General features: G+C 29.5%; 1 protein-coding gene across 7 annotated transcripts in view; it reads right to left on the bottom strand.

The window, feature by feature from the left end:
- LOC111028271 (tyrosine-protein phosphatase Lar) overlaps positions 1-14,600 on the bottom strand; it is a 153,394-nt gene that overhangs the window by 118,537 nt on the left and 20,257 nt on the right. For all 7 annotated transcript variants that reach the window (XM_022306852.1, XM_022306853.1, XM_022306854.1 and 4 more), the window contains exon 3: positions 105-187. In XM_022306852.1, the coding sequence (XP_022162544.1) occupies positions 105-180 (76 nt within the window). In that variant the 5' untranslated portion in view covers positions 181-187. The remainder of the gene's footprint in view (positions 1-104; positions 188-14,600) is intronic.

The raw sequence follows: 14,600 nt of genomic DNA, 5'->3' as shown, positions 1-14,600 counted from the left end.
GATAAAACTGTTAATGTTGTTTTTGTTATCGTCGTCCTGATCACCTGGTAACGGAAAAGTAGGTATGGAGGGGATGTAAATGTATATAATATATAGGTACATACCAGAAGCGAACGCGCAGACTGCTGAACAGGCCAACACTGCAGTGACCAGTGCTTGCCAAGAGCTGCTCGAGCACATCGTCAGCCTGTAAAATACAACGGTTAAGACATATTGGGTCCGACAATCACATTTGAACCCACTCTTGTTGACGATGAAAGCAAACCATACAAATGACAAAATTCGTTTCGCAATCGATACGAAACGCGATAGTATATTATGATGGGATACTTAAATCTAAATCCATACTACACTACTGACGGTTCATCAGGTGTAATTTTGGGAGGAGGGGAGGTTGTTCAAGTTAGGCTAGGTTAGGTTTCAAATGACCGATATCATATCGGATATCCGATTTCTGTCAGTTCGGTTCGTCCTAATAATAACACCAACACATCCTGTGAGCGAAGATATAGTATGTGCAAACACGAAATAAAAACAATAACAATAAACAAAATCTATGATAATAAACGTATATAATTATTATAATAATACGCAAATTGTGTTTAACGATAAAACGACCGAGTAAGCCTCGACTAGGACACGGATTTTGACGGCGGTAGTAAAATAAAATCGCATCACTGCCTACACACAACAGCGGTTAACAAAAAAATTAACAATAATAAATTGATACCGTTTATATAGTATTGATAACGGTTGACGAGTGGAAAACAATAACGACGCGATCGGTCGGTCGATCAGACGAACGACGGACGCGGTCGTGTCGTACGGGCGCCGGTGGTACGCGTACACTGACTGAACGCGACGGGGGCGGCGCACGCCCCGCGAGCTTGAAACGCGCGCGCGGCCCGATCCCTCCCCTCCACGCGCGCCCACCCATCATTGCCGCCGACGCCGCAGCCAATTGGCAAAAACCGCCGCCACCGCCGCCACAGGTATCGCCGGACTTGCCGCGCGCGTGCGACGGCGGATAAACGCGCGCGGCATTCGAACGCCACGAACGGTCCGGACTAACACGTTCCGACGTCGCCAATACCGATGAAGATCCCTCGAACGCCGTCGCCGCTGCCACCACCGACGACGACAATTCCCCGCCACCGCTGCTGCACCGTCCAGGGTAAGCACAATAATTATTAATAAAATAATCTAGAACATAATTATCACTGCTTTGTCTGAAACCAGTTTGTGAGGAAATTAAGATAGGGTAATTCAGGATGATTCACCAAACATTATTTTAACACACATTTATTGAAATTTCCTATTTTTGGAATTTTCCTTCATATTTTTTTACTTAAAATAATTATTGCATTCAACATGTATCATCTGAGCGGTGATCTACAATAACTATTTTTAAGAATTAAAACCTGTCTTTTTTACTATGCACTGCCTACACAAGCAAATAAGTTATTCGGTAGAATGATTCGCAATTTGAACGAAAAGTTTTTGAACTATTCAACTGTATAAATCAAAGTCAAAGAATTTAATATTTTCTGAATAATCATTGGAAATTAATATTTACAAAGTACATTGAAGATCAAATTCAACAACTTCTATAATTGCCAAGTTATGTATTTATATATATGGCTATATATACATATATATACATTGCTATTACGTAATTTTGAAATAAATTTTATACAATAAGATTATTAAAAAACAAGTACCTACAAACTTGTATAAAATTATTTTTTACTGTCAAAAATTGAGTTTAAAAAAAAATGTAGCACCTAAGAGCGAATATTTAGAATACGTCTATAAGTACAATGACACCATCCGACGAGTAAATCTTTCTTGTACTTATCTTGTAGCTTATTGTTTTCGAGAAATCTATAAAACCTATAACATATAATTTTAAATGTAAAATAAATAATTTTAGCGAGATGCATTATTTTGAAAAGAAATAACTGCAGGGGTGAAAAACGTAAGCTAAAAAAACTAATGGACTGGTATTTCGGCCTTGTATTCACCCCCCCCCCCCCACACCAATTCGACACATGTGCAGTATATTCATGTATAATTTTAACAAAACTTTATAGTTTCGGCTACCAATAAAGCTAATATGGCAGCATATTCAATTGTTGACGAATGCATATTATATACGTCTATATATTTTCCAAGAGAGTGTCTTTTAATGTCTTTAAATCTTAATTCGCTAAATTACTAGGATGAATTAAAATGTACTGGGATCGAATAAATACTTGTTTTTTTCATAAACTATAATTAACACGAAAAACATTTCTCTTCGAGGTATTAAATCAGAATATAAAAATGTTCTTAATAAATTATAGGCTATCTAAGAATAGAAGGATCTAATATAACCTTAACTTATCATTAAAGCTATGCGCTAGTATAAATTACATAAATAAAACATGTATAAATACATCCTATATAATTATATTTGATTTCTAAATATACTATAATATATATATTCGGTGAATTTTTAATCCCTTAACAGCCATTATATTATTTTAATTAGCATAAAAATGCAAGTACCTAATAATGAAATAAGGATAAAATGTTCACATGCATATTAATTTTGTTTGTTATGATTGTATATAGTAAGGTAGGAACTTTGAAATAATTAAAAATGTTAATACATGTTAATATCAACATGTAGAAGTAGCTAAACCAAAATTTTATATTTTTTTTGTACTTAAGAAACTAGAATATATTGAAACTATATAGTATTGTGAAACAGTTCAGAAATTAAAACTCGTCTATTAGGGAAGACTAAACAAAGTAAATTCTCTCCTATATATCATATATTATCAAAAAATTTACTTTTTTACTTAAAAAAACTTAATTAACAACATAATAATAACTTGCGAAACATTGTACCACAATCATTTAATTGTTATGCTTGATAAAATATATGCCACTATCTGTTAGGTTAAATAATACGACGTAATCATTTAAACATTTATAAATAATTGGATTATTGCAATTCCGTATAAACTCACGCAAGCTTTTTAAAGAACTTTCTCTACATTATTTTATGATTATTATTTTATTTTTAAATAAAAAAAATGTATTATCATTAGGTTAGGTATAGTACTTTAATATTTCAAATGACTGCAAATTCGACAAAAAAAATAAACAGTAATATTATTATTTTTTGTTTTTTGATCTAAATACAATTTCGACTTCGTAGGCCATTACTTCTTCGGTGGCAAGCCTTGTGAAAATAGTTTAACCTCCCGTGTAGCGGTTCCAAACATGAAAAAAAGGCCATTACTCTTCACATTTTTTTATTGAAATCATTACGGGTTATTATATTTTCAATATAATTGTTTTGGTTGGGTCTAAGTTCTTCATCTATGGTGTTTGATATAGGATTAGAATGTTAAGTTTGTTTATGCCGTATTGGTCAGAAACATTTTATTTTATTTTGTTATAATATATTTGACCAGGTATTCTAGACGCACAGGTGATAACATATTGGTGGTTCGTTCCAGCTTTACTATATTTTAAAATATTAAATACATAATTATTCCATGTTTCTATGTTATAAATTGTGATTCATATTTTATTGACTGTAATTTAAAGTGGTTTGCATTTTTTTTTAAATAATTCAGTAAGTAATTTCAAGATTTATAAATAATATTAGTAATTTGAGGTAAATACTCAGTTCATAAAATGTTTGTATTATTCTTATTTGTAAATAATATATCAATTACATGAATATGCATAACATAGTGCGTAACCAACTAGCAAGCAAAATTAAACTCCATAAGACTATAGTTTATAGCAGATAATAAAATCCGAACATTGCTCATCATAAATTATGGGAGGATATAAAATAAATAAGAACTACGAATATTATATTCATAAATATACGTTTATAATAATTTTAATATTATGTAATATTTCATAATTTTAATTTAACTAAGTCTTATAGATATATTTTGAAAATGTATTTGGTCGTCATTAATAATGGGTACATAATACTATAGATACATAAAGCGGACATTGATACGCCCATTATGAAGAAATATTACTCCATTTACAGATATATTAAACTATGAATGATAATTATGTGTAGAAAAAAGAAGATGGTTTTTTTGTCATAAGGAAGTATTTTTAAGTCCAAATATCGGTGTTTTACAACAAAAATATTCTAACATTTGATAAATAGTACTAATGAGCTGCAAAGTAATTTTATGTAAAAATATGAAAGAAGTAAAAACAACTTTAATTATTTACAATTCAAATCGATTAGGTGTCGGTCTCTTTATGAGTAAAACATAAACTTCAAATATAAAAGGATTTATCAGTCATAAAAAATTATTTAATGTTTGACTAGGTTTTAAATTTGAGTTTAAATGTATTTACATTTCACAAATTAACCACAAATTGGTGGCGAAATTATAAATTTAACTTATACACCCAGACTCCATATCCTCCGTATTCAACTATATTTTGTTTATTGTTTTGTACGAGTTTACCACAACCCCTATCAATCTTACATAATCTTTACTCTTTAGTAAAACATTAACATAATTTCCAACGTTATGTGCTATAAATACACAATTCATTATTTTTTTAAATAGAATTACTACCTATATTTTGATCAAGTTTAAACAATTTAAAGCATATACTCTGATATCAAAATAATAATTTTTGACTATCATTGAAAATATGTAGGTACTTAATTAGTAAATTATATAAACAATGAAACATTTTTTATTTATCAGTTATTATGTAACAAATAAAATATATATTTGATTTAAAAATGTTGCTGTTATAAATAAATCACTTCACCACAAATTATATCCTAATATCAATGAGTGAATATAATTAATTTTGACATGTTTTTTAACTGTACTCAATGGATGCGCAGTATGTTTTTTTGTTTATAAGTAATTAACACATTGTATATGGTATCAACATTTTGTACTGAAATAAAAAGCTTTAAAATACTCGTTTTATACAAAGTTGTCATATAAAAATAAACTAGATTTAATAACAAATTATAAACCTTAAAAAGATTTGATTGTAAATATATTGCACATGCGCCATTATTATAATTACCAAAAATGCAAATATTAAACAAGTGCAGTCGATATAAGTATTGCATTTTTAAGTTAAATTAAAGTACAATACAAATGTAGTTAATGTTTATTGTACAATTAATTGTTCATAGATAACTATATTATAAAATAAATATTTAAAAAATATTATTCAGATTATTTACTTAATATTTGCAATAAATTGAATAGAATACATAAAAAATAAAATTATAAAACTGAAAATAAACACGCTCAAGAAGAATTTACAAATCCTAACTATTCTATTCGTTCCAAAAAATATAAATGTGTATTGTATACATTATATTATATTAATTTATAAAAAACTGAATACTTTATTTGTTTAGGGGGCAAAGTTTTATACATTCAACTACGAATATGAATACGTAGGTATGATTTATATCAATTCTAAAAATGCGCCTGAATATAAAAAACTATTTGGTGACCGTACTATATAAGTTACATCATAGACTAGGCCTTAAAACTTTTCCCATATAAAATTCATTTTATGCAAAAAAATAAAAATAAATGTTGTTGGTGAAAATGGGATCACTATTAGGAAAAGTTTGTGTAGAAAAAGGGCGATTACCATTATGGCCAGAAAAAACTTTTGATGCAGCTTACGCACTTCGAATATATACCAATAACGATAAACATACTTTCTAAACGGCAGGAAATATTAGCAAACTCGAATAAATATACAATATTATAATTGTAAACCATGCATTTTTTTAAATGTATATGTACGGTGAATATTAATTTCAATCCAAATGTATCTACCTATACGTTTTGCATTCCGAATACCACAATATGTTTTTCAAATCAGACAAATTAATTATTTACAATTACACATATTATAACATGTTAAATTTAAAAGATCCGTGGTTCTAATCTTAAAAGCGTTGAGAAAACATAGTATAGTTTTATTTGATAATTGATTACCTACTTATTGAAACGGAGAATTTAAATTAAATAATTTTCTATTAACTTGTCAACTATACTCCATTGATATACTGAAAGTTGAGTTGATTAATACTGTATATAAACATCGTTTATTACTTAACTCATGAGCTTAAAATAATATTGTACTGTTATACACGATTTTTTAATCATTTTTGAAAGACGCGCTTCGAATAAAATTAATAATAAATAGTAATATGGTCAGAATTCGTCGTTTTTAAAAACGAATAGACTTAAAACCCGTTAATGAATGTTTTATTTAAATTAAAGTTCTTAGGATGGGGGAGTCTTAACACGAAATGAATATTCATCTTGGTCGATTCGTCTTGGTACGCCCGTAAAACTTTCTTCCCGAGAGAAAATAATAATTCCGAATGGATTTTAAAACGGGGGTCCGTATATTATTCGCTGGAATACAAATATCACGAAACTTTTACTTCCCACCGACCCATCCGACTCTTCAGTCTTATTAGCACCGTTCTTTGCACTCTGATGAGTTTTTTTACGAGCTTTGCCGCATAGGTTTCAACCCGTAAATACCAATAAGTCATATTTTCAGAGAAAGTATGCAAAAAATAATAATAAAAATATGTAACACCATGTCAACATTTAAAAAAGCTCCAGACCTTGTAAACTTAAAAAGTATATTACAAGGAGATTACATTGATTTTCAAAACTATTGTTTACAATATTCAGATACTTCAAGTAAACATAAATTATGAAAGGTGACATAATACGAAATATTAGACTACATTTACAAAGAAATATCTTATAGTTAAACTAAAATTATCAAAAACCAACAGTATCATAAAATTTAAAGTTTTTTAATAACAACAAAATAATCCAGGTAGGTAATACATCAGCAACATTAAATTATGGAATAAATATAATAAAATTTAAATTGCTATTGGTCCATTAACTATATTTTTGATGTAGTATAACATTAAGTATAAAGTAAACTTTTCATGAATAATTAATTTATATATGCCTACAAGTTATTTATTTTCCAAGCAGTAATTTAAGTGCTACTTTACATTTAATATTAAAACCAATCTGTATTTAAACATTATCGATAATAATAACTAACTAATATTTAATTTTTACGTGTACCTACTTATTCAACAAGTTACAATGGTAAAAATTATGAACTATATTCTGAAAAAAAATATAATTTATAAAAAATATAATATAAAAAAACGCAACAAGCTTTGCTCAACACTTTGGCGTAGTATAATATAGAGATTAAAAGCTCCGGAAATTGTTTCTTAAGTAACGATCAAATTCAACATTCCACTCTATGTTCGTTCAATAATGTACGACATACGTGTCAAATTTATTAGGAGTGCTTGTAATTCGAAACCTATTTTGGTAAACAGTTATTTAAGTGGTAATATTAAGTTATTTAAGTAGTAAAATTGAATTATTTTCAAATTGTTTAAGATAATTGAAAAAAAAACCTTCATTTACTTCACCAGCGCATATTTTTACATCTACTATTGAAAAAATTATTTTTAATCTGAAATTCATAACATTTGTCTGATTTGAGAAACGAATCAAAATTATCATTTCCAAGCCACAAAATCAACCAATTAAAGTTAAGTCCCTGGTTTATTTTTTTTACATATAAATTATTGTTCGGTAGTTCTACCATTGGGTTGATTTTTCCTCAAGTTATTTTCAAACTATTATATACATCTCGATTAAATTAATTGTTTACATATGGCATTTTTCTTATAAAAAAAAATGTTGTTTCGGTTTCTTTAACACATCGTAACGGCCCTGATTGAAGATAATGAACAGAATTTAAAATTAGTTGTACATTATGGTTTTTTAATACTCTGTGGATCAGTGAAAATTATTCAAATATTTAGGGTGAAAGTGAAATAATCAATAAGTAGTCGTTCAAAACAAGAAAACATTTTTTAATTTTTAAAATATTCCCAAAAACATTAGGAAATACAGTAAATGTTGAATACCTGACTAGATAGACCTGACTATACACTTAGTGACTCTTCTAACGGCACATACTAACAAAAAAGAAAAAAGTTAAGATGTACGTGAAATGGGATCGACAACTGTACGAATAGCTAGGTTAGTGTTACATTTTATTTCTGCATACAACCCATTAAACGATTCAAAGAAACACGATCCGAGATGAAAGATAAGCATTAAGCATATACTATATTGTTTATGGATAAACTTACCACCTAAAACATATTCCTTATATCTTAACAATTGATCTAGATATGTAACCAGAACCGTTAGAGTACAATATTCAAATAAATATTCTTGTCATCGTTATCAGATCAATGTTCTCAACACTGATACAATTTAAATAAATTTTTTATTTTCAAGTCATTATCCGTGGTAGTAAAATTGAATGTAATATTTTTTTTTCAATAAATATGTTTAGGTATATTTATTTATACATAAAATATTAGAATGACGATTGATTATACTTACCTTTATAATAAATCTTTATAAATACTGACTAACAAAATAATATTCAATAAAATATTAGGTACCATTTGAGATTAAAAATCCAGAATTTTTACAAATTAATAATACATTCGTAAATTCATTAACTTAGATACTCAAATTATTAAAAACAAACTATAATATATATACCTACTATAGGTACTAAACTACCGTAATCATAAGAAGAAACCACCGAAATATATTATACTATAAGGTATTAGAATCGTAAATAGTACCTATTTTGTTATTAACGAAATTTAATTCATTATTACTAAATACTATTATAGGTACATTTAATCATTATTTAAAATAAAATGTAAATAATTGAGTTTGATAAATATATAGTAATCATTCGTCCAAAGCACTGGTTCATTTAAAATAGTAAACAAATAACAGGTGATAATAATCTTTCACAGATCGAACATAATAATTGTCGATTGGCTACTTCACTGTTTACTAATTAGTCTCGGGTAGTTACTCAATGGATAGGAGTGGGGTTAAGGCCATTAATTATCACGAATTCGCTAATTACTGTGTAGGAACTATTTGTCAAACGTTAGGAAATTATGGTTAAATTATTAATTAAACATTGTCTTCACAATGAAGCAATCATAGAAATTGATTACTAAAAATACTAATAACAATAATCTACATATTATGTAAAATATGACAATTTATTCTACAACCATTGTTGGCGCCCGATAAGCTTTGGCAGCCGGACACATATATTATATGTGCCGAAAAATCTAATTTCGCAGCGATAACGAGGCAAGGCACGCTCCGCGACTATCGCAGTCCCGAGCGACTTGTCCGATTAACCGGTTTCCGTTTACCGTACAGCCTACTTCCCCACGGCTTTTAGTCCGGTTTGGCATTGCGAGCTTATCGCAAAGTCATACATTTCTTCGTGGAGACAATAATTTCCACGGTGAAATGTGTTCCACCGCCGAGTCTCACCACCGTAGTGCGTATAATATACGTACGTACTCTGCGTACTAGTCATTTTTCCTGGACACTATGCGTTACTACGCTTTACGCCACCTTCGGGCCAGCCTCCAGAGCCCACCTGCCACCGGCCACCCAAATCACCCGGTCACCATAGTGACCTCACCAATTTTATACCAGCCCGAGTGGCAGCATAAAATTTAGGTCAGTTGTTATTATATAATACTTATGTTCGGTATCACACGGTTATATCAGTATTGGTCATTGTCGCCATACTATGTAATATACCTATTTTAGCGTAGTTTTATTTATCATTTGTTCACCTGATTAGTGATATATCACCATACCATACCTACTTACACTATATGATAGGCACCGTTTATTGTCACTTATTATTATTTTGAATTATCACCATATTTTTTTACCATTTGATTTTGTGTTTTCTATTATTTTTAATCATTTTCGTATTGTGAAATTTTCCTAATTTCCTACAATTGTCCAGAAGATCTCATATTATACGGTCCACTATCATACACGGCTAGTGCCCGTACATTTTAGCTGTACGCCAACGAAAGCCCGTGGCGAGCAAAGAATATGCAGTTACTAAAAAAATATAATATTAAATAAATTAACTAGATTTATGTAAATAAATAATCAAAGTATACACTAAATTCATGTTTTAAAATGCGTAAATAGCGGTAAATAGCGAAAAGTCCACTTTTTTATTTAAGACCGTCTTTTCAAAGTCGCAAATGTACGTTCAAAAAGACTTTATTCGGATATATATAAGCTATACGGGTAGGTTTTTTACCACCAAATACCTCCCATGAGACTAAAAGCATTACAGGCAACATGCGTGATTTAAATCGACCACAGAGAGCCATAAGACGTTTAAAATAAAAATGAAAATGTAAAATCTAGTTCTTACAAATATATATTATATGTAAGAAGAAAAATAAAATTTCCAGCGTTCCCGATTAGTGATTACGAATTCAGGTGTTTTTTTGAATCAATAACAAATATTATTATAATTTATAACCAGATTTATCTGTATTTGTTATCTACAAAATTATTAACTTAATCTAAATCTCTATGATTTAATACATTACCTACTAATATGTTATATAGTTGAATTATTTTTATAAAATAAACCTCAGTCTTTAAACCATACAATAAACATAATAAACACTTATTGCTATACTTTATTGACAAGAAAAATATTGTTAACAGTATTTTGATGACTAAATTATTTGCATAATTTATAAAAAATAAAAATTGTATTTAAATGCAAACAAATAAATAAAATATATAAGCGTGAAAAGTTTTTAGGGGGGTTTTATTGGGTATATTATAAAAATTGACTGAAACATATTTTTTTTTTTTAGTAATACCATACTAATAATTTTAATAATATAACAAAAGTTACAATATTTTCATTTAATCGTAATTATTAAAAGAGAATATAGTATATAACAGGTATCCACCTAAAATATAAAAATGCCTAAAAATGATACTTTTTACTGGTCATAACACATAACTTATTAGATACGTAGATCAATGAGTGACTATTGTAAGTAAAATAAATATATTTTAATCATGGAAACATTTTGGAAACAATAACCGCACGACAAATATAAATAAATATTTCAAACAAATATTCTTAATGAATAAGCTGTAAATATGCAATCATAGTCATCAACTGTGTACAATAAATTATTATTCTATTACGATAAAATTATTTTCTTGTAATAAATTATTTAGAAATGACCTAATGTCAAATACGCATTTAAATATTAATTAAATTAAAAATGACTTAATATTTAACAAATATCTATTGTTAGATACATCATAAACCTAACTCTTATTTCAATAAAAAAGAAATCTCCAATAAGATATAAATATTTAATTAAAATTATACAAATGGCAGTTTATTTTTCAGAATTGATTTTTTTAAATATTCACAGCTCCGATATAATAGCAATAATAAGCGAATAAAAATCAACAATGCAAAAAAATGCAATCCACTCAAAAATTCCACTAAATAAATTTTAATTCCATTTTCCACCATTAAACTTAGAAAACATAATTATAAGGGCAAACTAAAAACCTACTTTATTTAGCACTAGTAAAGCGAAGACGACAATAGATGATAAACTATTTGGTTATTGCAGCATTTGATTACTCGATTTTGATGCAAGAACTTTGATTATATTTTTTTTTAATTCGCGAAAGGATATTGAAATTATATTATTTTAATGAAAATGTTAACATATTTAACCATCTACAAGCTCTTTGACAATAATCAGTTGATTTTAAATATTTGATGAGCAACGCTATCAAACAAACAAAATAAAATGAAAAAATATTTTAGTGTTTGTTTCTGTTTACAATGAATTGTATGTACCTACGTAAAAAAATCCAAAAAAAGAGGTAATTTTATGCAACGACACAACCCCACGACGGTACAGCATAATAATGTCGAGTTATGTGAATTTTTTTTTCATCTCCGTCATTTCCCAACAACAAACTCTTGCTCACCATCCCCTCAGATTACCACACTTGTTTACCCCTTCCGGTGTTCGTATTGCGTCCAACGGAAATGTAAAACGTTTAACGGTTGCCGGACAAAAGCGGCGGCGTGTGTCCAAAATGAGACAGTAGCGGGAGCACAGCAGCGGTGTTTACATTATTATTAGTTTAAACCGTATTTCGTGAGCGAGCGTTGGTGGTGGCGGGGGTCGTGTTGAGGTGGGTAGATTGTGAGTACCGACGGCGTCGGTTGGGCGGTATGGCGCTATATGACTGCCGAGCCTTTGGCGATGGGTTCCATCGCGGTGGTGGTGAAGTGGTGAGGAGAGGAACAAAGCACCGGAGGACGAGTTTAATTTCGCATTTCATTAAGCCCTCTGACCGTTGTTTAAAGGGTGGTGTCCCGGCCGGACCGAGAGTGAGAGCACACACGCCGACGCCGCCACCGCCACCGCCGTGACATCCGCCAACAGGTCCCACCCGCGCCGCCTTCTATTCCTACTCTGGTTGACCACAATAAATCTGTCGGTCCGTGTAATTGCGTTTTACATCTTGCGTGGTGGTGGATCTCGATTTGCCGTGAGGCCGAGAGATTAATACGCGACAAATCCGACGGGCTAGCCCCCCACACCCACCAAACATCTCATCAGATATCCCCTCGTAACCCCTAAGGCACCACCGCGATGGAATCCGTTTACTAAACAATGGCCAATGGAGATTTGCAATCAAACTCAAAAACACTCACCCCCTGACTCCCACCACCACCCTTATCATATCACCTCTATCCTGCCTCCGTCATCCTTAAGGATGGCACACGGCACACACAAAGGACGATTATTCGAAATAATATATTCGAAAGGGAGTTACGTATACGTAGACAGCTTAAGCGTCATATTATTGTATTAATATCACCATCATTGTTCTTAAATGTCCTTCACATGTACCAGCTGTCTAAGTGATATTAAATCGAACGTACGCACGAACTACAAAATACGAAGGAACTTTCGCAATCTGAATAATTATTTTATACTACATAATATAACATACGTCAATATATGCGTAACATCATTAAGTATACCGACCGCGAAGATATAACACTTAATAATATTATCACAATAATGTTAAAACTTTTTCATAATAATTAAAAAACGAAATGTCTACAAAGACTTATGGGAAATTCGATACTAATTAAGGATATATAATTATTTTCTATACAGCAATATCATTATTAGTACGTACATAATTTATACAAAGAATATGTTCTATTTCTATAGCGTACAATTGCATTTCAAGATTAAAAATTAATATATTTTTTTTATAATTTTGTAAGAATATACAGGAGTATAACATACAGATAACCTATAAATAATATTAGCTGTTTTTAAGTATTTTCATGAATATGTACAAATACTATGGACTTCCTATTACATTGTACTTAAATAGTACATAAATAATTATATTATATTCAACTATCCATCCGAAAATTATATAAATTAAATTGCAAATACTAATTTAATTAAATAGTATGCGCTACCAAAGATATACCTACCACAAATAAAAATTACTAACTTATTATTAGGTATTAAATTGAAATATATTCTTTTTAATAAGAAATATTATATAATAGCCTCAGATGTATTTTTACATAAACAAAAATATCACAAAACTCATAAGAATTGTATTATTTGTTCACTATAAATATTATTTAAGTTTACAACACATTAAATTATGTACAAGTAATGGGACTATACTTGATGATTTTTAGTTTTTAGTGTATCGACGACATCAAATTTGAGGAATAAACATCGTCTATTGTTTCAACATTGTTTAATAAAGGGCTCAATCAAAAGTTAAAAAACTGTTCGATTGATCTTTTATCTTCACAAGAGCAAACTTCATAAGACCATTGAAATGCTTTCACGAGTAGGTGGTCAAACAGAAAACTCAATTAAATCAGCAGCAGAAAGTTTGAACAGAAATTCGTTTAACTGAGGGATAGAAAAAATGTACATGGGATTGATCAAGGGAGAAGTGAGAAAAAATGGAAAAGGAGAGTTGTGTCCTGAAGTATCATCGTGATTAGAGAATTTTTCTGTTGGAGTTTGTCTGTCTTTAGAAAATCAAAAGCCTTTGTGGCTGCTCAAAGCAGTACACCTGTTATTGCCAGTAGAATGTCCCTATCTTTAAGAATCCATTTACCGACTAATATAATTTTATTGCATACATATAAGTATAAACCTTAAAACATATTCTCAACACACAATCTAATTAGTTATAAAATTATCCATATGCACTGTGGAAATAATAATAGTTGAAATAATTATGTTTGATATAATTTATCAAAAGGAAATTTCAAATACACATAGTACAACATACTGACAAGTTCACATAAAGTAATGAAAATTGCAATTAAAATGTTTTAATTTATTTAATCATTGTACATTTCATTTAGGGTTATTCTCATTTCAAAATAAAAATTTGATGTAATAATTCAATTTGAATACGTAAATACAAACAAAATCAGCTGTACTGCAATCAGTCAGTAAAATTTTTCTCTAGATAATTATTCGGAATATTTTTCTACCAACCTTAATCTGATTTAAT

The sequence above is a fragment of the Myzus persicae genome, unplaced genomic scaffold (genome assembly GCF_001856785.1).
Source record: "Myzus persicae strain clone G006 unplaced genomic scaffold, MPER_G0061.0, whole genome shotgun sequence".
Lineage (NCBI taxonomy): Eukaryota > Metazoa > Arthropoda > Insecta > Hemiptera > Aphididae > Myzus > Myzus persicae.
This window is presented reverse-complemented; position numbering and strand designations above follow the sequence as displayed.